General features: G+C 39.8%; 1 protein-coding gene across 2 annotated transcripts in view; it reads right to left on the reverse strand.

The window, feature by feature from the left end:
- Positions 1-1,483: 1,483 nt before the first annotated feature.
- The window catches only part of LOC120746324 (gamma-aminobutyric acid receptor subunit gamma-3-like), a 169,071-nt gene continuing 143,416 nt past the window's right edge, over positions 1,484-27,138 (reverse strand). The window contains exons 9-11 of one of the 2 annotated variants that reach the window (XM_040051772.1): positions 13,093-13,286; positions 10,236-10,349; positions 1,484-5,802 (exon numbers count right to left, since the gene is read on the reverse strand). In XM_040051772.1, the coding sequence (XP_039907706.1) occupies positions 5,521-5,802; positions 10,236-10,349; positions 13,093-13,286 (590 nt within the window). In that variant the 3' untranslated portion in view covers positions 1,484-5,520. The remainder of the gene's footprint in view (positions 5,803-10,235; positions 10,350-13,092; positions 13,287-27,138) is intronic. The other variant, XM_040051773.1, reaches the window with a different exon arrangement.

Consider the following 27,138-nt stretch of genomic DNA (forward strand, 5'->3'; position numbering starts at 1 on the left):
AGCCTACAGACTGCAGCCTCAGAAAACAACGACTCTAATGATTTGCTGCTGTCTTCAACAGTTTTGGTAGACTTGTGTCCACTGCAGCCTCAACCTTGATGTTCTAGACTGACAGGACTGGAACCTAACATGGTCTTTCCCCCTTAGGGTTGGAGGAGCCATAAAGACTTGGTTGTCAGTCCGCAGGGCAAATGATTTATCCTTTTTGTCAAAACCGCTGGCATCTCACAGGTGTCTTTTGGCGTGGGTGGCATGATGTGCCAGGTCATGACAATAGTATGATCTGAGCCTCAATATGAGAGCTTTTAAAGGACCACTTGAAATGCCCTTAGTGAGTGTCATGTTACATGTTGAAGGTTAGTGTCGTGAATGGGTGCATTTTAACCCAGAGCACAGTCTTTTCCTAAACCAAAGTGTTTTTGGAGCCTAAACTCAGCCAGTGATTGAAACTGAAAGTAAAGAGCCAGTGCTGGTGACACCAATTAAAGAGTTAAAACAAGGTGTTAGTGAGACACAGTCATGTCTTCTGGTTGCCAAACCTCTTCCTCCAACGCCAACTTTGCAAGCCTCACATATGAACCATTGTCCCTAAAGTACTTTCTTTCAATATTGCTATTAAAATACTATTGCTATTATAACACGATTTTACAGTAACTTTCCAGTTAGCTTGGAGCAGCTGCACATTCTCCTCCTAACCTTTTTATCGACAAGTTATTTCCATTTGCAAATTGTTATCACCAGCAGATTTTTTGCACCTTTCTGCATAAACTCTAGAGGTTGTATATGACACTCTAGGAAGGTCAGGAGTGTTGAAATCACTCAGACCAGCCTGTCTGACACTAGCAGTCATGCCTCGGTCAAAGTCACCGAGGTTGTGATCACGGGGTGAGGCTTATTTGGAGCTCTACAAATAAAGCAAATTTGAACTGACATTTTTTGGCAAATTCGGGTCAAAAGAGTTATGCATCTGTAGCTTTTATGACCTCAATCTTTGACACATGGTCAAACATTTGATAATGGTATCAATAATCCATCTTCTTCAGACCTTTGGGAACTGGGAGAAAAGTGACATGGCATTGAAGTCCAGTGAAAGGATAGTAGGAAGCATATAGAGTAGATCTCCTTTTGCGTACAAAAGTAAACCCCCAGTGATGGAAATTCACCTAGGAAAAATTGCAGTTGTTTTCTTTTTACAGTTCCAAACCCTCTCAACTGTTTTGCTTGACACCTTCCAGCAAAGCAATTGAAGCACTTTACCAGAGGCTTGCTGTAACACACAACTTTTTTTCCTGACTAACCACTAAGCAACACTCTTAAAGACTTTCACACAAAAAGACATCACAGTAGCACTTGACCAAAACGTTATTTATTAATATAAGCAATGTACCACGCACTAGAAAAAAGATATCTATTTCACTCCAGAGTCAGTTTTCATAAAATATTTCCCCTTGGAGTGCTGATCCAAGAGCAGAGTGGCTTTTTAGAAAATCCTACAGCCCCGCCCCACTCCTCAGAGATCTCACTGACAATCACAACAAACTTGGTGAGCAGGGCAAAAAGGGAAGTGATTTCTTTGACACCTTTTCTGTGCCAATGACTCTCCACTTTTCACACGAGCTGGGAAATTTTAATGGGGGTGATGAGGTCTCTGGGAGAGGCTCATGAGCGACTTCATTATGCTCGCCAGTGCTGATCCTGGGTTAGTACTCTGATTGCAAAGAGGCTTTATAAACACAGGTCCCAGTCAACTGAAACACACAGGTGGTTTTTGTTAAGACGTAGAAAATAGTGATATTTGATTTTATTGAAGTATCTACATGGACTAAGACACTTATAAAGTGTAGTAGAAATATCAGAGGTGAGGAGAGTTTACTGCGGTGTTGCCCAAGCTCTGGTCAATTCAGTCAGTTCTTACACAGTTAGTTACATAGATTGTTGTCTGTGAAGGTTCTCAGTCATGCAGGTCATCGTAGTCAAAGGAGCTTCTAAGGTTAAATGGTGGGAAATCCCAGATTTAAGCCCAGTGGGAGTGTCCACCCAAGAGGGTCCACGTGCCTCTTGGGTGGACACTCCCATTGGGCTTAAATCTGGGATTTTCCACCACCATTTGACTTTAGAACTGAAGAAGTTTCTCGGATGAGAGGTGAAACGACTTCAAGCTACTTAAAGAAGTCCAGACGCTTTTCTTTCCAAGCTCCTCAGACTACATAGATCCATCAACTACTAATGGTGTGTCACCATTTCTTTTGAGCTAATGTATTAACCACTTAATACTGACCTGGTTACCTGTGAGCCTTAGGGGTAGGGATAATGTCCACCCCCTTGTATGCTCTAGTTCTGAAAAATGTACCTATTTAGTGTGCTGCTACAGGAAAATGTAACTATAACCCTAACCCTAGACCATTTGATGGTAAATGGTAGCTCCAATAGGAAAAAATTCTGTGGAAATTATCCCATGAAATTTAATTTGAAAGATGGTAGAGGTTAAGTGTTTAACTATCGCAAGGTCATTGGCGTTCCTTCTAGGGTTAGGGTTACAGTTCCTTTTTGTAGAAAGTTGAACTGTTTGAAAATCCAAATGATAAATCTTTTATAAGGAAAAGTGTAATGCCTCTATATATGAGACGTCATTTGAAATATAACATCTCCTAGTTTTTGAAAATGTCCATACATTTTTTTCATGGGCTAAAATCAAAATTCCAAAGCCTCCATGGGTTGCCAATGACCTGGTGGACATTAAAGAAGTTAAATAAGCAGAATAAGATGTGGCCCACAACTAATTGGGTGTTCTGTTTTTTTGTCCAGCAACCTTGAGGCTATTTGATTTTTACTTAAAAACCTCTGGACAGGACACAAATGGCTCTTGGAGGCCTCATAAATAAAATATGTGGGATCCTTAAATATAAACTCATCTAAGCTGCTCGAACTGACTGAACTGAAACCAGATTGACTCTGGCCTTGCTACTGGCCTAACATACATTCCATATATACCTGTATGAAAATAGAAACATTAATTAGATACAACTTACATAAAAGCTTTTCTCTGAACAGGGAAAAAGTGTGTGTGTTGGGAAGGAGAGAGGAAAAGGGCTGATTGTTCTACAAAGCCAAACAACTGCAAAAAACACCTTACAGTAAACAAAAGCATGTCTGAAATGCCACTGGCCCAGTCCAGCGTGTGTGTCTGCACGCCTCCACATATGGCATCAATTTTAAATGTTTGAGGAGGGCATGTGGGACTCCATTTAGAGTCATGAAAAAGAATCTTGTATCATCCATTTTTCAACACTGTCCAATGTAGCATCTGTGTGTGTTTTTGTGTGTGTGCATTTGTGTATGTGATATCACAATATGTAGAACCTATTTTACAGCACCTGGGATCATTTCCACCTGGGCACAGGACGATGTGCCTTAAGGGCCTGGCAGGACATCAGAGATTACTTTCATTTTTCGACTGAAAATAAAAAGTAAGAAAAACTGAAGCTTTCATCAGGGCTTCAATTTAATACACTCAAGCTATACTTCTGAAACTGAATGGGCCAAGTGCAGCATTTATGCATTTCTTCAGGGTTTAAGTGGCTTGTGGCCAAATCGAAAATGTACCCGTTTAACTATTTTCTTTTTGGCACAACAATTTGTCTTTACTCAGGCCTATATCATTTGTATCTTATAATTTTTCGAGGGGTGGGGGGGTGAGAACTGTGTTCAACATTGAACTTGAACCAATCATAGTGGCCCTTGGCTAGCTTTTATATACAGTGTATATTCTCATTTCGGTATGCCAAATGTTAAACTGTATTTAACAACTGTCAACTCAGAAAAAAACAAAAAGACTAAAGTTTGTTTAATAGCTCTACGTAAAACTCGCTAACTAGTTACTGTTTAACCTAAAGAGTAAAAGTGCTAACTTATGTATTTAGTTGCCAAAGAATTTACAAGTCCAAAAACTGTAAGTTTTACAGGTCCTGGCAGATATCCCTTTAGGCAGATCTGGATGCTTCTCCCAAGTTTCAGTGTTTGCATCAGGCTTGCTAGCTACTGGCTGCTAATTTCACATTCAGACATTAATTAGTCTCCTCAATGAACTCTTGGCAAAGAAAGTCATGCTATTCATTCTCTAAAGTAAGTGTTCCTGAAAGAAGCACAAGTAAATTGTTGGATCATAAAAAATAAGGAGGGATAATGTCATTCAGGGAAAAAGGCCAGTTAATATTTTGTTACTCTATTTCAGTTATAAATTATATACATAGAACCAATATAGACAAAAGGTAAATGCATTAAATTCATTTTGCTGTTACTAGAATAACGATACATTTGGAATTAAAACCTCTCTCTAAAATAAACCTACAAGCCCCAAAAGTCTTCTACCAGTAAACTAAATAAAGAGCTAAATAAAGACCATTATTTGAGAATATAAAGTACAATTTTGGAAATATCCAATTTTTTCTTTAAGCCTAAGTGATGCATAAATTATATTAAAAACTCAAAGTCTATTTAAGTAAGAAAAAACCCACTTTTTTTTAAACTGATGTGTTCTTGGAAAAAAGCAGCAGTACTCCAACCCCAATCTGTTTACTGCAACATACAAAATATGCCCAGGTAGTTTTAGATCAGTCTGCAGACATTATGCAGTTTTTATATAGTTGTTGTGTGCGAATATAGCCCAGCATTCATTAAAAACTCCCAAATCTTCTTGGCATGTACTGTAAACGGCATGTTCAAACAAAATAGTCATGTTCAACAAAACAGTCACTGACTCAATAAATAAGATTTTACCAAACAACCACTGCCCCTGGCTTGAACCCATATTTAACAAGTAACAGCTGATGTGACCTGCTGTGAAAGAACAACTAGTTCCAATAAGAAGAAGAACAAGAAAACAACTATTCTCAAAAAGGGAACTAATTCTAGGGTACAACTAAAACTAATGTGCTACAAAATGAATGGTGAGCGTTGGTTTTTAAACATCTCCAGTGGTGAGAACTGTGTTCTGGGTTTGTTTCATCAAAGACTAAACAGCTCAGCATGCGGCGGTGTGATGGATGAGGTAATAAAGATAATGAAGGGAACTCTGAAGCTGCTTCTCTCGGTGCCGCACCCTTTCTAAAGAAGGCACTATGGGTGCTTCGCCATCTCCACGACCAAGAGTCAGCTCTGCAACCCCTGTTCCCAAATGTCTCTGAAGTCACAGCTGTCTGTTGTTTGGTTTCTGAGAGAGTCATAAGTGGGACTCATCCATTCAAGTTAATGCTGGCGGCTTGTTATTCTACTGCTGAGCGATTTATTCACGGTGGAGTGGCACTGCTCAAAGTATCATGGCCTTTACACTGTGCACCCGAGCACACATGTATTTTTGAATACGTCATATCACTCCAGAGGCAGCATGTCCCTCACAAGTCCCACACAGCAGATCCACCTCATTTCTTCCCCTACGTTTAGCACTGACCTCAAATCACAAGCCGTGGTGCAAAGTGCCGCGGGCTGTTTCAGCAGTGCCCACACATCACGGCTTGAGACAGACTAGAGGTAGAGGTAGCTGACCCAGTACACAATGTTAAAGAGCAAGAACGAGGTGGGGAAGAAAACCCGGGAGTAGGCATCCAGCTCGCGGATGTTGACGTGGATCCGTCCTTTCCTCCAGCCGCCTTCTTTACACTCCTCATAGCAGCAGAAGAAGCTCTTGCAGTCCTTTCCATCCAGGCACTCGTGCAGACAACTGTCATCATAGTCATGCCAGAACAAGGAGTTGCCCATGGGCATCATAGGCCGAGGGGTGGGACCCATGTTGAAAGACGAGTAGGCCTAGGATAAAAACGGAGAGAGAGAGAATAGGTGAATTAATTAAGACTTACGTAATCTATTCCCGAAGCAATGACTGTCACATCAAAATTACAAGCCACAGCTAGGCATAGAAAGTCCAGATCGTCAATGTGGCTAGCAATCTTAGGCTTTAGTTAGTCAACAAGTGTACCTGATGTTCGGCTTCTAATCTCAGTGCTAGTCCAGGTCCAACATCAACAGCCAATTTGTGATCTAGTTTACATCATTTTTGGGGGGCGGGGTCACACAACTCCATAATTCAGAGACATTTTAGAGGTACTTGAAGACATTTTTTGACACTACTATAAAAGTAGGATGGCAGTGTCTTTGCAATAAGCAAAACTCATGGTTACCTAGTGATTACAATTTTTCACATTCAGTGACCAACTGCAAGTAGTTGCGGCAGCCAAATTTTAATCGAAATGCAATTGCACAGGTTGCCTGGTGGGAGACAACCTGTCTCCACACAATCACAGTCAGACTAAAACTGACAGAATGACAAAAGTTTGCATATAATTGACTACTAATGTACAGGGAGTGCAGAATTATTAGGCAAATGAGTATTTTGTCCACATCATCCTCTTCATGCATGTTGTCTTACTCCAAGCTGTATAGGCTCGAAAGCCTACTACCAATTAAGCATATTAGGTGATGTGCATCTCTGTAATGAGAAGGGGTGTGGTCTAATGACATCAACACCCTATATCAGGTGTGCATAATTATTAGGCAACGTCCTTTCCTTTGGCAAAATGGGTCAAAAGAAGGACTTGACAGGCTCAGAAAAGTCAAAAATAGTGAGATATCTTGCAGAGGGATGCAGCAGTCTCAAAATTGCAAAGCTTCTGAAGCGTGATCATCAAACAATCAAGCGTTTCATTCAAAATAGTCAACAGGGTCGCAAGAAGCGTGTGGAAAAACCAAGGCGCAAAATAACTGCCCATGAACTGAGAAAAGTCAAGCGTGCAGCTGCCAAGATGCCACTTGCCACCAGTTTGGCCATATTTCAGAGCTGCAACATCACTGGAGTGCCCAAAAGCACAAGGTGTGCAATACTCAGAGACATGGCCAAGGTAAGAAAGGCTGAAAGACGACCACCACTGAACAAGACACACAAGCTGAAACGTCAAGACTGGGCCAAGAAATATCTCAAGACTGATTTTTCTAAGGTTTTATGGACTGATGAAATGAGAGTGAGCCTTGATGGGCCAGATGGATGGGCCCGTGGCTGGATTGGTAATGGGCAGAGAGCTCCAGTCCGACTCAGACGCCAGCAAGGTGGAGGTGGAGTACTGGTTTGGGCTGGTATCATCAAAGATGAGCTTGTGGGGCCTTTTCGGGTTGAGGATGGAGTCAAGCTCAACTCCCAGTCCTACTGCCAGTTTCTGGAAGACACCTTCTTCAAGCAGTGGTACAGGGAGAAGTCTGCATCCTTCAAGAAAAACATGATTTCCATGCAGGACAATGCTCCATCACACGCGTCCAAGTACTCCACAGCGTGGCTGGCAAGAAAGGGTATAAAAGAAGAAAACTAATGACATGGCCACCTTGTTCACCTGATCTGAACCCCATTGAGAACCTGTGGTCCATCATCAAATGTGAGATTTACAAGGAGGGAAAACAGTACACCTCTCTGAACAGTGTCTGGGAGGCTGTGGTTGCTGCTGCACGCAATGTTGATGGTGAACAGATCAAAACACTGACAGAATCCATGGATGGCAGGCTTTTGAGTGTCCTTGCAAAGAAAGGTGGCTATATTGGTCGCTGATTTGTTTTTGTTTTGTTTTTGAATGTCAGAAATGTATATTTGTGAATGTGGAGATGTTATATTGGTTTCACTGGTAAAAATAAATAATTGAAATGGGTATATATTTGTTTTTTGTTAAGTTGCCTAATAATTCTGCACAGTAATAGTCACCTGCACACACAGATGTCCCCCTAAAATAGCTAAAACTAAAAACAAACTAAAAACTACTTCCAAAAACATTCAGCTTTGATATTAATGAGTTTTTTGGGTTCATTGAGAACATGGTTGTTGTTCAATAATAAAATTATTCATCAAAAATACAACTTGCCTAATAATTCTGCACTCCCTGTATAAACATATACAGATTGTCAACATGCTGCAATCAGTTGGTCAGTCTGTGCTGATGAATGTTAACTGCATTAATAGACTGTGGTTAGCCCAGTCCATGGGCAAACTCTTTGCTATGTCAAAATGCAAGGTTGCCAAGCTCCTGTGTTATTTTTCTGTTAAAATTGTGTCCAGTAGCAACTATGTCACTATATGTGGAGAGATTTCTGAATGTCTTTTTCAAATCTATGAGGTTCAGGCTGGACTCTGAAGAAGTAGTAAATGTGACTTTCTGTTTAATGTTGATTTCTGAGAATACAGACAGCAACAAATTTGTGATAAACAAATACTTTCTTGTAACTGCCAACTTGACCTTATTGCCATTTTATCATTGTCTTGAGGCACCAAACATACTTAGAAGACAACAGCTAACTGCAAGTATTTGCAAACCTTGTCACCCAAGATTATAAGTTCATTGCATACAGTTACAATAATTGTGGTTGGGCTGTGGGCTCCAACCACCTGTAACTGTAGCATTACACATATCCTGGCTATGTTGCAAGCCTTTCTTTTTCTTTTAGGTAGTTAGTGAATGTTAGTATTTTTATGTCTTTATGCTAAAAATTGCAAAAACGAATGCTAAAATTACATTCTTCTTTCCACTTAAATACTTTAGGTTCAAAACTATTTCACATTTTGCCACGAGCCTGGGCTACTTCTTTGAAGGTCACCAACTATAGTAAAACGATGCAGATACTGACGTATATTATCATCATTAGCCTAATAAGCTAGTTGCACAACATAACAAGAAGTCTCGAGCACTACCACTTCATAAAAAGCTCCATTGTTCAGATGATTGCTAATATTTTCAAGCAGTGACCTTTTTGTTGTATTGCACTATATTTCATTAAAGTATTAAAGGAGAAATTGTGCCTTCAGTAAATTACCACACTCTGTATGATTTATCATTTCTCCAAAATAGAAAGATTATAAAGACACAAAGCCATGGCATATATTTATCGATGTGTTTGAGTGCTTAAAAACTCCAACTTTCAGCACACAATTGATAAGCTGAATAGATTTTTGAGCGATGTGCCATTCTCATATTTCTGCTGTTATTAGTTATAACAAAAAATAAATAAACCAGTACCAACAATAACATTTTGTGTAATCAATTTCTAACAGCACAAGGATTTCTGTGATGTTGAAATTAATGACAGTGTTCAATCATATTGTAAACCAAACAAGCTGATTTACAAAAGTACAAATGGCTAAGAAATATGTTTTGTTATTTTTTCTTTCACATAATGCAGCTGTAGAAAGAATTTTTGAGACCCCATTGCCAAATAAGTACCTCCTGAGAAAATCTGTTACATGACTCTCTCCCTGATGTTTATGAAATCATGCGAGACCAACTAATTGGGTTAAAATCTTTTTTAAAAGGTTTCCCGTCCTCCACTACTCTGTTGAAGGAAGGGTGGTAGGCGAGAGAGAGGAATCGTTAGATGTGTCGTGTGGAGTAAGAGATTTGACGGAGTGGGCAGTACAAGGGAACGACACGAATGGTGGTGATTTGGGAGGGGGGGGGCTTTCCCACAGACACAGCGGGCCAGAATACAGTGAAGAGTCAGAGATGCAGAGGAGGGGACTGTATGTAACACAACTTAATTATTCAGCCTGAGCTGGCAGTCTGTTTTAGCCCTGAGACACATTCAGCAGAACTCCTCTACACTGGGAGAAAATAATGAATAGGGAGGGGATCTGGAGAGAGGGAAATGACAGCAACAGTGGCTGACTCAGTCTTAGTAGATGTGCGCCGACGCCATTAAAGCATTTGCGGCAGGTGCAGCCTTGAGAACGCCCACACAGAGTGGTAGGCTCTCATACAGGAGTGGCGGGTAGAAAAGAAATGCATTCAGCTGCACACATGTGCTAATACAGACATGTCAAACTCCTGGGTAGATATTGTGTATTTCCCATATATATATATATATATATGGGCACCCTATGGATCGAATCAATATCAGTTTTTGAAGGTTGGTGTGATTACAGCGAAGACAGTGAAAGAAAGTATTCAGTCGCGTTCTTTCCTCTTCAGACACCTTAACCACTTTACACCCACCGGGTCGTCAGCAACCTGCTAGGGTTTCGTGTTTCATGCATGAATTTGGCATTATAGTTTTGTTTTTCAAAGCTTTTCCATTTGGGTGTTCCAAATAGGCAACAACTTTGTAAAAGGGCTAGACCGTAACCTATCATTCCTAAACAGGTAACTGGAAATGTGGTTACAATGAAAACACAGATCTAAAAGGGAAACAAACTGATAAAAATATAGTCTGGTCACCTTTTTTCTACTTATGACAAGATGGAAACTGTGGAGATGTGCAGGAGTAGGAGTCCTAACAACAGAGTGAGGAAGAGGTGGAGAAAGGTGACAAGTAGAAGTAGAAGAAGAAGGCTGTAAGAAAATATATGGAGGGACATAATTAGGAAGGGAGAGATTCAATGATTCAGGTAAAGTAAATAGCTACTTTGACATTGAGCCACTGCAATAGCTAAACTTCAGCTTTTAATTATCACATGCTGTAGTGCAAACCAACTATCCTAACCCAACAACGACTGTACCAACGTGATTAAAACCTGTTTTAATACCAATAATCAAACAAAATGAAATATATACATAATGTGTATGTAAGAGCGATCATGGTGGGCTGTCTGGACTTAAACTGCCAGGGCTGATTTTATTGTTGCAGTCCAGCTCTGGTCTGTAGTCTGTCTTTATTTGTTTGTGGGTTTCTGTTCTTCTCAGAATCCCTTCTTCTCTTGCTATTGTTCATATGAAGGCTGGACCTAGCCTCTTTGGCTTCAGGTACCATTTTATAGTCTTAAGCAGTGTTTCCCAACCCTGTGGAACCACGGCACATAATTCACATTAGAAAAATGACACGGCACACCACCAAAAAAAATGTCACAAAAAGCTTATTGATATTTTTTCCCCGCGCACCAGGTATAGTGGAATTGGCTCGGTTTGTCCCCAGTATACCTTGTTGCTTTCTTCTGACCGCTATTCATGCTAGGGCCTTCATCTGGGTCGGAGTTTTCTCCAGGACCCAGATCAGATTGACTACTTTTTTCTTTTCAAATATTTAGTTATTGCTATTGCGCACTGTGTCGTTTCACAGCATGACTATTATGTCATTTCTTCTTCATCTTCGTCTGTTTTAATGGCAATTGGCTACCCAGTCCTTGTAGGAAGTGTAGTTCAACTGCCCTCTAGTGGAAGAGAATGTAATTGTTCTGCCGGTTGCTTAGACCAGCGGTCCCCAACCTTTTTTTGCGCCACGGACCGGTTTATGTCCGAAAATATTTTCACGGACCGGCCTTTAAGGTGTTGCGGATAAAAACAACAAAATAAAACCAGTGCCAGTACCATAAAAAATAAGATTTATTCATAACACAGGAAAAGACCCAGGGAAACCAAGTTAACGATAAAAAAAATGAAAAAAATCACAGTAAAAAACTATAAAAACCCTAAAAACAACAAATTTCACATCCACCTCAACTCTCATGGATGTGAAATACCAAACGACTCACGGACCGGTACTGGTCCGTGGCCCGGGGGTTGGGGATCGCTTGTTTAGAGTACTAATCAGGTGGAACCAGATAATCTTCCACGGCACACATGATCATTTCTTCGGCAAATACAGTGGTTGGGAAACAGTGGTCTTAAATTTGGGATTTTGGCTGCTACCACACAAAGAGCACTGCATTCTCATACAGTAGTATATATTTCGTTACCCTGTATTTATACATGTGCAATGACAATACAGTTAAATCCTAATCCTAATCCTAGTGACAAGCGGTGTTAGTCAAGTTACTTGAAAAAAGTAATCAGTAACTAATTACTGATTACTTCCCCAAAAAAGTAATCCCGTTACTTTACTGATTACTTATTTTCAAAAGTAATTAATTACTTAGTTACTTAGTTACTTTTTAAAAACACGATTTACAACCTGAAGAGGTGATAAAGTGATAGATCTTTCAGCCCAATTCTACTTTTTCTGCATAATCCATCATACAAAATGTAATCAAATGGAAAAGTCCCTTTTTAAAACTTGTTTTGTTAGTTTTAATCTTTTAATTTTATGTATCAAGCAAAAATTTAATTATATGCAACATTCTCTGACTTGAATAAATTAGTTTAACATTTAAACCTATTTTCTGCACATTCCAGCACATAATTTTTTGTGTGTGTGTGTGTGTGTGTTTACACTCACTCTTTCAAATAGATGCAAGTAAAACACAGCAGAAAATAAATAAAATCAAAGACTAGCGGTCCTGTTGCTCTATTTTCACCTGTAAAGCAGGAGTAGGGGAAGGCGGAGGTTTATCCTGGTGCAGGTGTGCGCGGCGGTCAGTGGAAGAATCCACGAGTTTCTCTGTGAATTTCCCATTACGTCGTAGCGCACTCGGTGCTTGCTTGGAAGTTTAGGGGTTTTTTTCGCTGTAAAAAAAAAGTTTTCTTCCCACGCACAACGGACGCTAATGTTTTTGTCACTTTTTATGGAATCTAACTCAAAGTAAGGTCAGTACTTCCACGCTTTAAACTCTGCACGCTCATACTCTCTCCCACACTCGATATATTATCCGTTGTTGATCTGCACACAGCTGTTGCCACGAACGTCGCGCTTGCTTACGTCACTGTCATGAGACATTCTCGCAAAAAATCACGGTTTTAGTAACGCAGTAACGCAGCGTTCCTACGGGAAAGTAACGGTAATCTAATTACCGTTTTTGCAATAGTAATCCCTTACTTTACTCGTTACTTGAAAAAAGTAATCAGATTACAGTAACGCGTTACCGCCCATCTCTGGTGACAAGTCCATCACAATATAGCTGTCCCCTAACATACCCTGGTTTATTGTCTGTTTTACTCTAAATGGGACCATAATTTACAAAATGAACCTCAGGTTGGATTGAATAAGACTTCAAGCGAGTGATTGAGACCATAAACCTACTGAAAAACTGCTTACAGAGCTCATAAATCAAGTGAAACATAGGCCTGTTTTCTCATAGCCTTCTATATAATCACACTCCTTTTTGCAAACAATAAGTCTGGTGGTTGTTAGAAATAATGCAAGTTTGATGCACGCGGTCCTCCTTTTTGCTACTCATTACTCATACACTCACCACAGGCTTACCATTCTCTTCTTTGGGGGAGGTCTGCGTATACTGTAGGAGTAGTAGTTGAGCATGGCGTACTCAATCATGGCAGCGAAGACAAACATGAAGCAGACGGTGACAAACAGGTCCATGGCGGTTACGTAGGACACTCTAGGAATAGAGTTTCTGGCCACTGTGCTCAGCGTGGTCATGGTCAGCACTGTGGTGATTCCTGCAAAAGTAACAGAAGCATGAGGATAGGAAGGAGAGTCACTTCACAAAGCATGCACGATGAATTGCTGGTCAGCAGTAGGATGACCCATGTAGATGTCAGTGATTATGTAACATGTGAGCAGCACTTTATTAATCGCTATTAATAATGCATATGGGGTATTCTGGGTAGATGTCCCCAGTCTTGCATCAATCCTTTCTATTAAACACCCACAGCGGGATACGTTTTGAGGGTGGTGCAGCAGAGCGGTCGTAATTATCAAATGATTCAATGTAATTTTTCTTTTTATTCTCTCTCGTTCCACTTACGATCAAAATGATGTTTCAAAAAGAGATCTGTGGGTTAAGCACTTCTATTACACAGAGGCTTATGAGGCGGATCCTGAGTTGTCTCTGGAGTGGTGCAAGTAGTGCAGCCACAACTCAGCAAGCACATTCTGTGTTTGTTATTTCTGTATATCTGCAAAGGAATGTGATTCGGGACCAATCGGATAAATAGTTGTTAAGATGGCCAAAGAAGAGTGACACACATGGAGATTCCTTGCAAATACCTTGTTTGCATGGGGAATACAGTATATTTAAGAAAACAACTACGAAAAATAAAAAGAATCCTGTTTTTTTATTTAAAAAAAAAAAAAAAAACATAGCAAAAAGTACAGTTTATTTAAATTCTACATATTTTTTTTTTTTAACATTTCTTTCTATCCTGTTTACTACCTTTTGTACCAAAATGACTCATCACTATTCTGATATTTTATTTTTATGCTTTTTTATTGGTCATATCCAATAATTCACTCATTCAGCCAAAGTTGAACTGTCCTGATGTAGTCCTGTCTCTTTATAAACAACCAAATATCAGTTTTCGGTGTTTGCTGTTGAAGAAACAGCTCAACAGCAAACAGCAAATATGTTCTCAAATACATTATCATTGATTATATCAGTGATGTGTTCACTGACAATGTTTTCCCATCAAAAACTCTGCACTTTTCACAGTTGTGTTTTGACACTGGAAACACTTTACTTCAGGTCAGGAAAAAAAACAGCTTCTCCGACCTAAACCTAAACCTGAAGTTGCATCTGAACTTAATCCAGAGCGTAAACCCAAGTCTAAAAAGCTTTGTAGTTGTATATAATCATCATTTTTGATGACTGTGTTGAGGTCAGTGAAGTGAATGATTTAATTAGCCATGGTTGCTACTTCCTTTTGGACTTTTCTCTCTGACATGATCTTAGTTCGGGCCTCGAGTTTGGCCAGTGATGATGGTGATAATGGTTTTGTTCTCTTGCTTTCATTGCAGGGTCTCCTGCAGATGCAAAGTCTTCTTTGCCTCTTCTTTTGAAAGCTCATCCGCGATGTTGCTGCTTTCCTGTTTTTGCTCCTCCATGACTTTATGTAAACCAAAGACTCATGCTTAAAAGTATGAGGCTTTGGTTTTATGCAGTTCTTGGTCCAAATTCAGTGGCTTTTAATCTTTTTTTTCAAAGAAGGGTCTCATTGGTGCAGAGCTTAACTTTTAAGCTCAGTAACTTCACAACTGAACCTCTGCTCCTCTTTCAGGTGTCGCTGTTCCTTCCCTGGATGAGCAGATCAGCCTGTCTGTGTGTGAAGCCTCAGTGGTTTAGGTTGAAGACTGCACACACAGCTCTGCAGCACTTCTTTCTTCCTGCAGGTCTTGGACAATCTTGTCTGGTTTAGCAGTTGTATGATTATTATCTGTGTTAGCTGTGTTGTTCTCTTCAGTACCCACATTTGAGGTTATCCACTGTTTTAGACTTGGACTTATGACTGAAAGCCTCTTCCAGCTGCTCCTGGCTGCATGTAAAGCCAATCCAGCTGAGTCTTAGAGTCTGAAGTTCTGCTGTTTGCAGATACCAGTCTGGTATAACTGGTATCTGCAGGTAAGGATGTCCTACATTAGGTATCTGAGAGCACTGATCTCTCTTGTATCATATGGGACTCTGTCCTGATTGGGTCTCAAAGTGGGATTGGCCTGGTGATACCAAGTCCCCGTATTAAGCACAGGGTTACCTCTTATGACCCCTGCGTTTTCCTCCATATGCGTTTGCACTTTGGCCATTGTAGCATCTCCGTATATTATGCATTTATGTTTTTTGGAAGAATTCCATTTTTCTTTTAAAACAAAAGACCAACTAAAAATAAAGTCTTTTATTTTGAAGTATATGCTAAATTAGCAATATGAGGGCCAACTCTGTCAGATAACAGCAGTAAACACTAGAGATGGCACGATACCACTTTTTTATGTCAGATACCGATACCGATATCATAAATTTGGATATCTGCCGATACCGATATGAATCCGATATAGTGTTTTTTAATCAACAAAACTGTTTTTTAAATATCTTGCTGCATTTTGTATAAGTTCATACTCAAGTTTAAAACTGTCATGGTCCTGGGCCATGTTGGCCCAGTATTCTTGGTTCCTTGTATTTTCGCTCCTTATTTAGATCATGTTTTCTGAGGTGTCCTGTTGTGGTGTTCCCTAAGTGTTTTCCCTTTGTGACTCTTACCCCCTGTGTGCCCCTCTGTGTATTTATGAGCTCTCGTCTCTCTTTGTGTTTATTCCATGTTTCCCCCAGCCTGTTATGTCTGTGTTCTCCCCGTGCTCTCTCTCCTCCTGTCTGAACCTCTGTGTACTTCCTGTTTTACTTTGACAGTCTCTCGTTAGTATGCGTCACGTTGTGTTCACTCCTGCCCTGTCTCGTTATGTTTATCAGTGTCACCTGTGTTCCCCACCTGTGTGTAATCTCCCTGTGTTCTCTGAGTGTATTTAAGTTATGTCTTCTGTTATGGTAGTTGCTGGTTCGTCTGTGTTGTTTCCCCTTGGTCTCCCTGCGTCTTCCCATATGTGTTTCTCCGGACCTCCCTGCATCCTCATTCTGGTTTGTCTTCTTAGTTTACCCAGTTTAGGTCTCCAGTTTCATGTTTTGTCGCCACCGCTGTTTGTACTTACCCACCACTGTAAATAAACACTCACCTGCACCAGAGCTGCTGCCTTTTTGGTCCTTTTCTACAATCCCACACGGCTTGCCCCGCAAACCGTGACAAAAACAACAACTACACTAAAGCTATTCTGTTATACCTATATGCAAAAAAAAAAAAATTTCATAGTTCAGCAATACTGATCAATCTAATAAACTTAAACCTACACCATCCTCCCTATTCTGGTATTTTAAAGAGTACTTAGCATAAATATTAAGCAACCTAACTAATAGGGTTCCAACTCCCAGCAACAACAAAAATAAATAAATAAAAAATAGGGAACCACCCCTCACGCTCCACCTCATGATGCTTAATCGATGTAATCAACCTTAATTTGATGCAGTGTGAAAAAAAATGCACAGAAATCAATTATTTTTCAAGAAATATTAAATAGATTCAACATCTTTCTTCAACAAAATTGCAGACTGCACAGATGGTACCTTCCCAAAGGAAAAAGTACTATAGCTTACTAGGGTATATTAGACTTAATAGTTACTATATACAGTAATGGACTTCTATTCATTTTGCATCAAATTTAAACTTTGGGTGTAAGATAATTATTTATTAAAAGCTAGACATTTTAAATGAGAATAAGAAAGAAAAGTATGTCTTTGTGCCCCCTTTTCCCTGTTCATGCCCTATCGGCCCCCCTGGCTAAACTTTGCTAGATCCGCCCCTGCACAGTTACCAGCCGTCAGCTACGTAGAAAAAGATCCTGGTGTAGAAAGTAATATTAAATACATTCTAACAACAGCTGATCAAGCTTAAACGTGCTGCTGTTGTTCAGCCGCTGGTTTCCTCTTTCTGGTGCAAAGTGGGCCAAAAGCAAACTAGAGACACAGACTCGCGACAGAAAAGCCGATCAGCTGATCATTAAGCAGTTTCATGATTGAAGTAGCAGCAAGAAGAGGCAGTCGCTCCATATATCGCTTGTTAAGCTTAACGCAGGAATGCTTTACAAACATTCAGAGATGGACTTACACACTTGCTTTACTTCTCTCGGGATAACTTTGTCGGAGATGAAATGCCGGGTTGCTAGCGAAGCTCCAAATGCTATCCAGACCACCGCCAGGTCCCGCATGCCACAGCCGCTCTATCATGTGATGCATACTGCTCCGACGTGCTAACGTTCTGAGGTGAGTTACGGCGTGTTGCAAGTTTTGTGAGGTGCTTTCGTGATATTTAATGGATCGGATTACATTTTTTATTTTTCTCCGATATCCGATCCAGTAATTTAGGTCAGTATCGGACCGATACTGATACGTAATATCGGATCGGTCCATCTCTAGTAAACACTATATAAAAACAGCTCATTAAATATTTAAAATTTAAGGTTTATTAAAACAATAACAACCTTCTTCTGGAAATGTAATTATTTATTTATTTTTGGCCAATTTGTTAATGCAGTTAAAATAGAAAAATCTGTCCCCCCACAACCTTACCTACTTTGGGAATTTGAACCCATATCTAAGGAGACTAAGATTAGCCCTTTTTCTGTATACATCAGTGCTAACACAATAAGGCACAAGGAGACATAGGCTATGACTAACATGGTGTAGTTGCTTCATATTTTTATGACTGGACAATTTGAAAACTCACTTTTATCCATCCATCCATCTTCTGCTTACTGTATCTGCTAGTGTATCCTTACTAGTGTATCTAGAGGCAGGGCACACCCTGGACAGGTCGCCAGCCTGTCACATGGCTAACAGTTACAGCAGTGTAAATGTTGTGTAAATGTTAAAAATAATAGCTGCTCTTCGTTTCCAAATTCCTCAAATTAATAAGAAACTACTAGAGATGGGGAAAGTAGTGGGACCTGAACATTCACAAAGAGAAGTTTTGGAAATATGGAATAAGATTTTTAAAAAGCTTTCTTTGATTTTGTTGTGATAAATATACAACAGGTTTTAGGCCATACAACCTTGGGGGTTCTATAAAGTGTTAACTATTGACTGGTAAAAATTTTTTTTAAAGACCTGTCAAAAGCAGGCATTTTTTTTTCAACAGTCTGCTATACTGTTTTTCCCCTGAAATTCAAATTAGTTTTTGAGCTATTGACCCACTCAACCACAAAATATAAAAATAGCTGCCACTTTCAGTTATATAACAGCAGCAGTGGCAGAGAACATAATGCTGCTGTTGAGTGAAAACATCGGCATAGTTGTGCAATGCTGAGCATAATGAGTGCCTGTCTTTGTGTAGCCTGACCAGAGCTTGCTAATCTTTGCTAGCACAGGTCCACAGTGGCACCACGTGTCTCATGCAGGTCTGAAATGTAAACTGTAATTCTACAAATTCTAATAATAATATACTGTTGTGTGGTCACCACAGCCATAACACATTAATAATGCCTGAGATCAGATTACCAGAGATCAGAGAACTGACAGACACTCTCTGTTATGTAAAGACATCAAAGACACACCTGCGCAGATATACAGCAACATGGATAATGAATCATAAATGGACATAAATAATTAGGCTCTCTTCTATATTATATAAAAACATGGTTACAACCGGGATATTACTTAACAGCCACAGTGTCTGTCAAATAAATAAATAGGTTACTGAACAAAAATAATGACTATTCACAAGATACTTATGCGTTAATAATTAAGTAGTAGCAAAACGTGATGGCATTGATCTCAATCAATATTACTGCTGCAATGTTGACATCAGTCAGTGTCTAAGGAGATAAGACCTATGAGTCAAAATAATTATGAAGAAGTCAAAATTTAAACACAAAGTCTGTATGGTTAAATAAAAAGTTAATTTGGAAAAAACAAAGTAGTGAAAAAACCTCAGTCTTTAGATTGGGGACATTTTAGACTCTGGTTTCTGGATTTAATCAAATGTAGTAATACAAAAACTATGACCTCCTTTTTCTAAACCAAATTAAAACAGACAATAGTTAATAACATGCTACTTTAAAATTCAATTAGGAGATAAAGATTTCCTCTTTAAATTTTAACATGCCATCTACTACTTTAGCCTTCTATCATGTCACATGTCTAGTTAACTGTGTCTAACAATTAATTTTTCTTTAGAAGAAATTGGACTCTGTGATTATGTAATAGCGAAATGTTAAAGCGGCATTCTCCACTGCGATTTATTCCTGACTGTTATAGTGAGAGGCCGCGTCATGCTGACAGTTAACATCCTGACTGATGTACAGAATGTGGTCATTAGTCGGCCTCTGGAGAGGCAGAGCTCTCATCAGTCCACTTTTCTTTTAATGACAGTGATGAGTGATGGAAATGAGGCTGGAACGTTTGCATTAGCTTGACCCCTACAGCAAAAAAAACCTCACACTGAATTGAAGATGTGTAATAGCCATGTCGGGCAATAACTGCCAATCACCTGCTAAAAGCTTGTGCATAATCACCGTAACTGGAGAGCACGTTACTTTGGGAGGTAACCAAGCTCTTAAAAAATAGTAATAACAGCCATGTTCAGAATTGTATAATGGTTGTATTTAACTAATTGTGTTGATTTATTTTACGTAATAATATTCCTCACAGTAAAAATGTCAAAAAGTCCATCCAATTAAAAAAAATGGGCAATTAGAGCAATCATTAAAAAAAAAAAAAAACTACAGCAAAACAAAAAGCCTATTCTATCTGACCTTCCAAGAGATTAACATCCACCATGGAATTCCAAAAACCTTCCTAACACCCTTTATTTGTCTTTCAGTCCTGTTAGCTATTTGCTATTTAAAAGACTACGAGGCCAACGTAATGTCTGTTCATTTCTATTACATTTGAGTTCTTCTGTCTACAAAGTAGATCTCAGTAAAATGCTGTGATTGTTGTCATTTTGGCAGTTACTGAAATACTCAGACAAGTCTCCAACCAACAATCTATTGGGATCTTCCCATACAACCATCTTTAGGGTTTTGCAGAAAATATCCAATGAGCTGCAGGCTTATTCATTCTCTGGCATCAGCATGTTTGTTGCTCAAACAGCTTTGAGCTGCATACAAAGCAGCAGTAACTAAAATAGTAAATGGACTAGTGCTTTTATAGCTCTTTTCTACTCTGAGCTGTCAGAACGGTTTTTACTTTATTCACCCAATCATGCTGATGCGAGTAACTCATCAAAACTCCACAGTGGGTGAAACCCACTGATGAGTGAAACCCACTGATCAAAGTCCACTGATCAATTATGTGGCACTGAATGCACATGTGCTGTATCAAGCATGCACCGGGACGAAGAGAAGACGGGTGGACTTCCTGGTGGAGCTTGCAAGACTGGGGAGAAAACACTGACTGGTCTGATGATTCTTTATTTCTGTTGTGACATTTTAAAGTAGGGTCCTAACATGAAGCATGGTTTCATCTGGAGTGTTGTTGCCAATCACGTCAATTCCTTCTCATGTGTGCATTTTCTATTGGCTGCTTGCAACCTCACTAAAAATAATTTTCTCTCAGATTGGCTTCTGGAACATGACAATGAGTTCATCATACACAAATTACCACCACAGTTACCAGGTCTTAATCCCAAACAGCCATTTTGAGATGTGGCGGAACCAAAGATTTGTGCCGGATCTGACAAACTGCAAACCCATCATGTCATATGGGTATAAATCTGCTTTGTAAGTCTATGCCATGAAGACTTAAGGCATTTAAGATGGCAAAAAGGGTTCTAGCAAGGTGTACCTAATAACAAAGTAGCTCTGAGTGTATTTTCATTACAACAATTTAACTTTGCAGGAGTTACGTTTGCATTGATCAGTTACAGTGTTTCCAGTTCTCTGCTGAGATTTCCAGATCTTCATTCTTGTTGCGAAGGCTGATGAGCAAGATGCAAGAAGATTCTGAAATTCTGATAGGATGCCCTTTGTCATCATTATTTCCACAGCTGTTTGTGTGGGTCTGTCTGGAGGTAACTTTTAACTGTGTGTTATTGTGTCATTAATGGCACCGTGGAGTAATTACTCCCCATGGTGTCTTAAGGGAGACCGCTGTGTTCGCTTGGCGACATGAAATCAATTCTTTTTAAGAGAGATGAGCCCGGTGACAGTAATGCCCACCGGGGGCATCGATATCGACTGCTGTGACACATACACATCATTGTCATGGGCTCGCCATTTTTCCCTCTCCCTCCCCTCTTTTCTTTCCACGCCGCACCTCACCCTTCCTCTCCCCTCTCTCTTCTCGGTCTCTTTCATCCTCTTCTCTCCTACATGTCTTTTGTGGTGGTGGTGGTGGTGGTGGTGTGTGTGTGTGTGTGTGTGTGTGTGTGTGTGCCACTGTTTTTGCCTGTGGTTTCCATAGAGACGAGTTGCTCCCATCTATTTCCAGCTACCTCCTCTGGTCTAGTGCTCGTCTAGACTTTCCCTTCTTCGCTGCTCATTAGATTTAAGTGCTCAACTAGGTAAATGAAAAACTCTTCTCCTCATACCTTAGATCCCACTATCTGATCAGATGCTGAAAACAGTACGATCTCAATAAAACGGCACGCGCTCTGGCAGTGCCTTTCCTCCCTTTCTTTTTTATTTGGCTGCTATTTCAAATCAAGGTCGCGGGTTGTCTTTGCATAGATTAATTCATTCTGGGGAAATTGGCGCTACATGATGCCATAGCAACTGGGTGATTCCTGAACCACACGGTGTCTCGCATCTACAAACGGAAAACAAAGTGCCGCCGCAAAGAAGTGAGAAAGCTCCAGTGCATATGCCTGTAGAAAGCAAATATGCCACTGACACATCAATGCGAATGCAAAATAATCTCGGCGGTGTGATCACAGCAGCAAGAAAGAACAGATTTTCTGGTTTTGTTCATGAGGTTTCAAACACATGACAGCTGGTATAAAACTGTCATACGTGTCTGGTTGGTACTGGCTGTTGCCACAATATGTTAACAAATACCAGACACTGACCTTTGTTTTGTGTCCAGGGGTAAGCCAGGTGGAACAGACCACAGCTTGGTGTGTCTATAAATAGTACAGAGAAGTACCAGTGGAGGATCAGTGGCCGGGTCACAGGACTGCATGAGTTTTCACTGTGACTGAGACTATAGAGCTTTCTCTCTTTGAACTGAAAAACTAAAAGATACTGAATTTTATTTGTTTTCTGGAAATAAACCTCAGCATTGTATTTATGAATCTTTCTTGATCAAAAGTTGTAAATGAAAGATGGATGTAGCCTCTCCTATTGGAATGCACACTTTGTCAGCGTTATGATTGCAGCCATGTGGTTTTTGTTGTTATTGGTTCTTGTTTCTTTGCTTACATTTAGTGCAACTGCATGATAGAATGGAGTGCAAATTTATCAGGTAATGCTAGGTTGGTTAGTGATCTGAATTCATATAGTGTGCAATGCACTGCAAAAACTCAAAATCTTACCAAGTATATTTGTCTTATTTCTAGTCATAAATATCTCATTGCACTTAAAATAAGACACAATCAGCTAAAGAGTAATATTTCATTAAGATATATGAACTTGTTTTAAGACAGTGAATCTTGAAAGTAGAAAGTTTTCACTTGTTCCATTGTCAGATTTTTCACTTATTTCAAGCAAAAATATCTTGTATTTAGAGAAAAAATCTGCCAACGGAACAAGTGAAAATTTTCTAGGTTCAAGATTATAAGATTGATAAAATATTTTGAGTTTTTGCAGTGTGCTAGTGTTAAATAAATGACTTGCACTGACCAAACTGAACCTATGCATACAGGTCCAGTTCAAAGACTCAAATTAACCAACATGATGGCTAGCAGCCAGCTATGGGCTACAGCTGCCTGTCTTATCACACCTAATCTTAAGGCTAAACAAACTCCAAATGGATGAGTTGCAAAAATGTATATATGCTGAGGCTGTAAGCTTGATATTTATCTGACTGAAGCACTTAAGGCCCCCGATCAGCCTCTATACCTCTGTGACTGAGGCCTAAGCTTGTGAATTTATTGATCGAATCACTTTTGGAGCCAGCCTCAATTGTCCATCAGGGCGACTGCAGAGTCTCGACAGTTCTACCTTGGCTCAGTCTTTCAGCCCTTGAGGCTGTAGCTTGTATAACAGGCAATTTTGTTTTCCAGGATGATGCCATGATGGTGTTGTTGTTACTGAAGTCTTGAACTTGGCTTTTTCGTGATTGCCATCTTGTTGCTCTTCAACTGATAATCAAATTTGTGAAACAAATGATAACTCTTTCTGACATTTTTGCCTCAAAACCAGATTTGCATCCCATCATAAAGGCTGTTTGTATTCTATCGGTATATTTTCTTTTAAATAGCCAGAAATGCTACAAAAAGATTAGAGATCAAAGCCACCCCCCAAAAAACATATATGTGTTCTGACAAGTGAAATTGAAATTATGCAGTTGAAATAGTTGAAACGGATTAAAAGTTGGTATTGTTTACAAAATTCAGGGTGTTCATGATTTGAGCTATGCAGCACTCTGGCAGGCTTTCCACCGCATCAACACAAAGTACAATACAGTATATATAAGAGCTGACAGTCTGCTCGGTGAGAGCCTTGTTTGTTTATGGTAATTATGCTGATGTGTTCAAATTAATGTGCTGGTGATTGAGGTTAAAATGCTACACGCAGCAACTTCAATCTAATGTGATTAAAGGTGTTTCCCGCAGACTGAAGAGGCCTGACTTAAAGCCCCGACCCAGACGTGTAATCAGTCAAATGGCCCTACATGCCCTCTGACCAAGGAGACACTTGGGAGTAAATAGCCTGATGGGAGTCTACTCTCTACAATATATTTACTCAGCTGCGTATCTTCTGATGGTCAGATGACATTTAAGCAACTTTGGACACAAATAACTTCTTTAAATTTGTGTTACAATTACAATATAAGAATTAACACAATCGTTATCTTATGGCTAACATTTTTGGCACTGTTGAAAAGGGAGCGTTTAAGAGTGCTTTTCAAAATTGAATATTGGAGATAAAGTAACTCAGAGTTTTAGAATATTTCCATTTGGATTTGAGTAAATTACTATTTGAACATTATACATCATGTGTACTAACCAAACACTTTGTTGTTTGGGTTTGAAGAGCATTTCTTGGGAAGAAAATGACAAGTGTCCAGAGTGGAGCTGTGGGTGCTAGAGACTGTCAAACTGAGAAAAACAATCAGTATCAGCTGGTTTAGCAAATGCCCCCAAATGACAAATGCTCCTCTTCAAGTGATAAGTTCTCTAGTGGCGTTATAAATTAAAAATCTTTTCTTTTGGAAGCAAAGGAAAAGTGACAGTCCTCAGATGGAGGAGATTGAGGTGGATGGATGATCCAACAAAACATTGGCAACACAAGAAATGTGCAATTCCAGTTTTCGATTCACAGACAGCACTTGAAAAATTAGGTAATTTTTGTGTTTAAATGGGCCCTACCATAGTCACTGGGTCATCAGATCAGAAAACAGATTTACTTCAGTTACTGGATGACGAGCCTGTATTATATGCTCGACAGGGAGTGCTTAGCTGTACCCTTGTGGTTTGTGCCTTAAAGTGATCAGTACTGAACTTCTGTTACCGGAATGGACCTTAATGGACTGATTAGGATCTGGGGGAGTTAAAAATGACACGTTCTAGCTTTAAATTCAGAGGACTTATTGGGATAATGGTCACAACAGCCTTTATAAAAGCCACAGTTGAATTCCTAGAGAGTCTAACCCCCTCTGACAAAAGGGAAGCAATCACAATATTGCTTTTCTTTCTCATTAACAAGCTACGAAAGTCTTGAATCAATGAATAAATGCCACTGTACCACCAGCTAGTGGTTGCATCTTCATCAATTTCCCAGCACCATCTAGTTTTTCTTCCATTTGAAGAGTCTTATTCAGACCACACTTGAACAATTCAATACAAAGTCTCTCATTGGCGTTTAGGCATGAACATGTGGGGATTGCAAAATGGTACAAAAACCCTTGCAAGTAATGTGAGGCTTCATGGCTTTATTTAAAAAGCAGTAAAGCAATTTATAGCATGGCATTCATCCAAAACCATCATACTGTTAGCTTAAAAAATGAGTAAAATGCATTCAGGAGAAACAAAGAAACATAGTTTCTTCACCAAGTTAAAGTGTTCTTGCTAACAGGTCAGAGATTCAGCTCTGTTATGCTTGTAGTAGCTAATATAGCCTCGAGCAGAGATGAGGAGGCTACAGGAGGGCTGGTAGCTCACTTCTTTCTTATTCCCTCCAGACTGTTTTCATTCTCAGTTTTGTTGTCTCCAGTCACAACTGATGCTTAAGGCAATTTATTAGGTTTTGCACAGTTTCCTCTGGAGACACGGGTCTTGTGTGTTCTACAAAAATGTTGCAAATCCTTTCTGAGACTTGGTGGTGAAGCGTCTCTTCAAAAGTACCTTACAATTCGGGCTATTATTTCTTTTGCTTTTAAATACTTCTTTTCACTGAGCTGCCCCCTATAAGATGGGTTAATGGCAGAAATCTTAAAACCTAGGTACATACAATTAAAAGCAAAAATGGTAGAGTTTGGGGAAGACTCTGTTCTCTGTGGATCTCCTTGAAGTAAACTGGTGACACTAAGTGATACTCTGTATTTCTCTGGATAATGCTATGAAGCATGATGATGGATGTTACCAGTAGATTCAATTAATTCCAGCACCATGGTTCTTCTTCACACCCCCAAAGCTCTACAGTCTCAGCTTCTGCCTTGGGGTGGTTTTATTTCCCATCACCAACCCCCTGTATCTATGTCAAGATCCATTTGCGCTACAAAGATTGAGGTCTAATGGGAATCAGCCTGAGCTCAGCTCACTTACTTTTAGCTCGCTGGTGTCCACATATCCTGCTGAAGCAGTAATGTATGACTGAGAGCTCTTTGGAAAATCCACCTGGAACATGTTAACGGTTTGTCGAGGCACTTTCCCTTTAGCGGTTGGGTGGAGGGTCAGCAGGGGCAGTGGCATCCTCTGTATTTTTCTTGGACTCGAGTTTCTCTTCAATCCGACTTGATCCCACTCCGTCCATCTGACATTTCTCCCTGCCTTTAAGTACCAAAGGCCATCACTTTGCTTTACACTCTTTTTCTGTTCCTCCCTTGTGTCCAGCTTTTCCTGCGCTTATCTCTCCTCTCCCCTTTCAGCTTTGGGATCAGGTCTCAGGCTGACTCTAAAACGGGGGCGTTGTACTAGAGGAGGAAGGCTAAATGACTTTCTGTTGTTGACCCGAAACTGGATGTTTATCAGGACTGGGGCTGCCTGCTTTTTTGCGCTACCTGTTGTGAGAGGGAGATCACAAGTCTGTCACTGCCTTTGGTCATGTAATACACTGCCACCCACATACTGTAAGCATTAAGTGACTTGGTTATGTCCTATGCAGGCTAAAAAGGCAGGCTGACACAGGAGTGGAGAGTCAGACTGGCACACATACACTGTGAGGTGTGTGATTCACATTACAAAGCAGCTGTCATTGCAAAGTAGAAAAACCATAGTAGCTTTAATCTTTATATGCTGGTTAAAAAAAGGGGAGGAATTAGTATAGAATAAAACCTGTCCAATATATCTTAGTTTAATAGATCTGAGGCTTATGGAAGATAAGAGAATTTGCTTTTGGAAGGAGCAACTCCTTTAGTGCTATAAACAAACTCAAAATAAACCTTCGAGTTGTTGTGTCTCTCTTGATCTCTTCACACTGTTTTGATGTTAAACTGTCATCGTGTCAACTTGCATCAGCCTACGAGCAAGAAGCAAGCTGGGCCGAACACATACTCTTGTCATCATCTGCTTTCATTAACAGCACAAGAAAAGAGCTTTCATTTGGCCCAGTGAAGCCAAAGCAATGATATTATATTATTGGTGGCGGCCTCATTGTTCAGAGAAGTGTTTTCTTTGAGCTTGATAATGAATAGGGCGGGACAAAACTCCAGTAAAACTT

This window comes from Simochromis diagramma, unplaced genomic scaffold (genome assembly GCF_900408965.1).
Source record: "Simochromis diagramma unplaced genomic scaffold, fSimDia1.1 OVJJ01000107.1, whole genome shotgun sequence".
Classification (NCBI taxonomy): Eukaryota; Metazoa; Chordata; class Actinopteri; order Cichliformes; family Cichlidae; genus Simochromis; species Simochromis diagramma.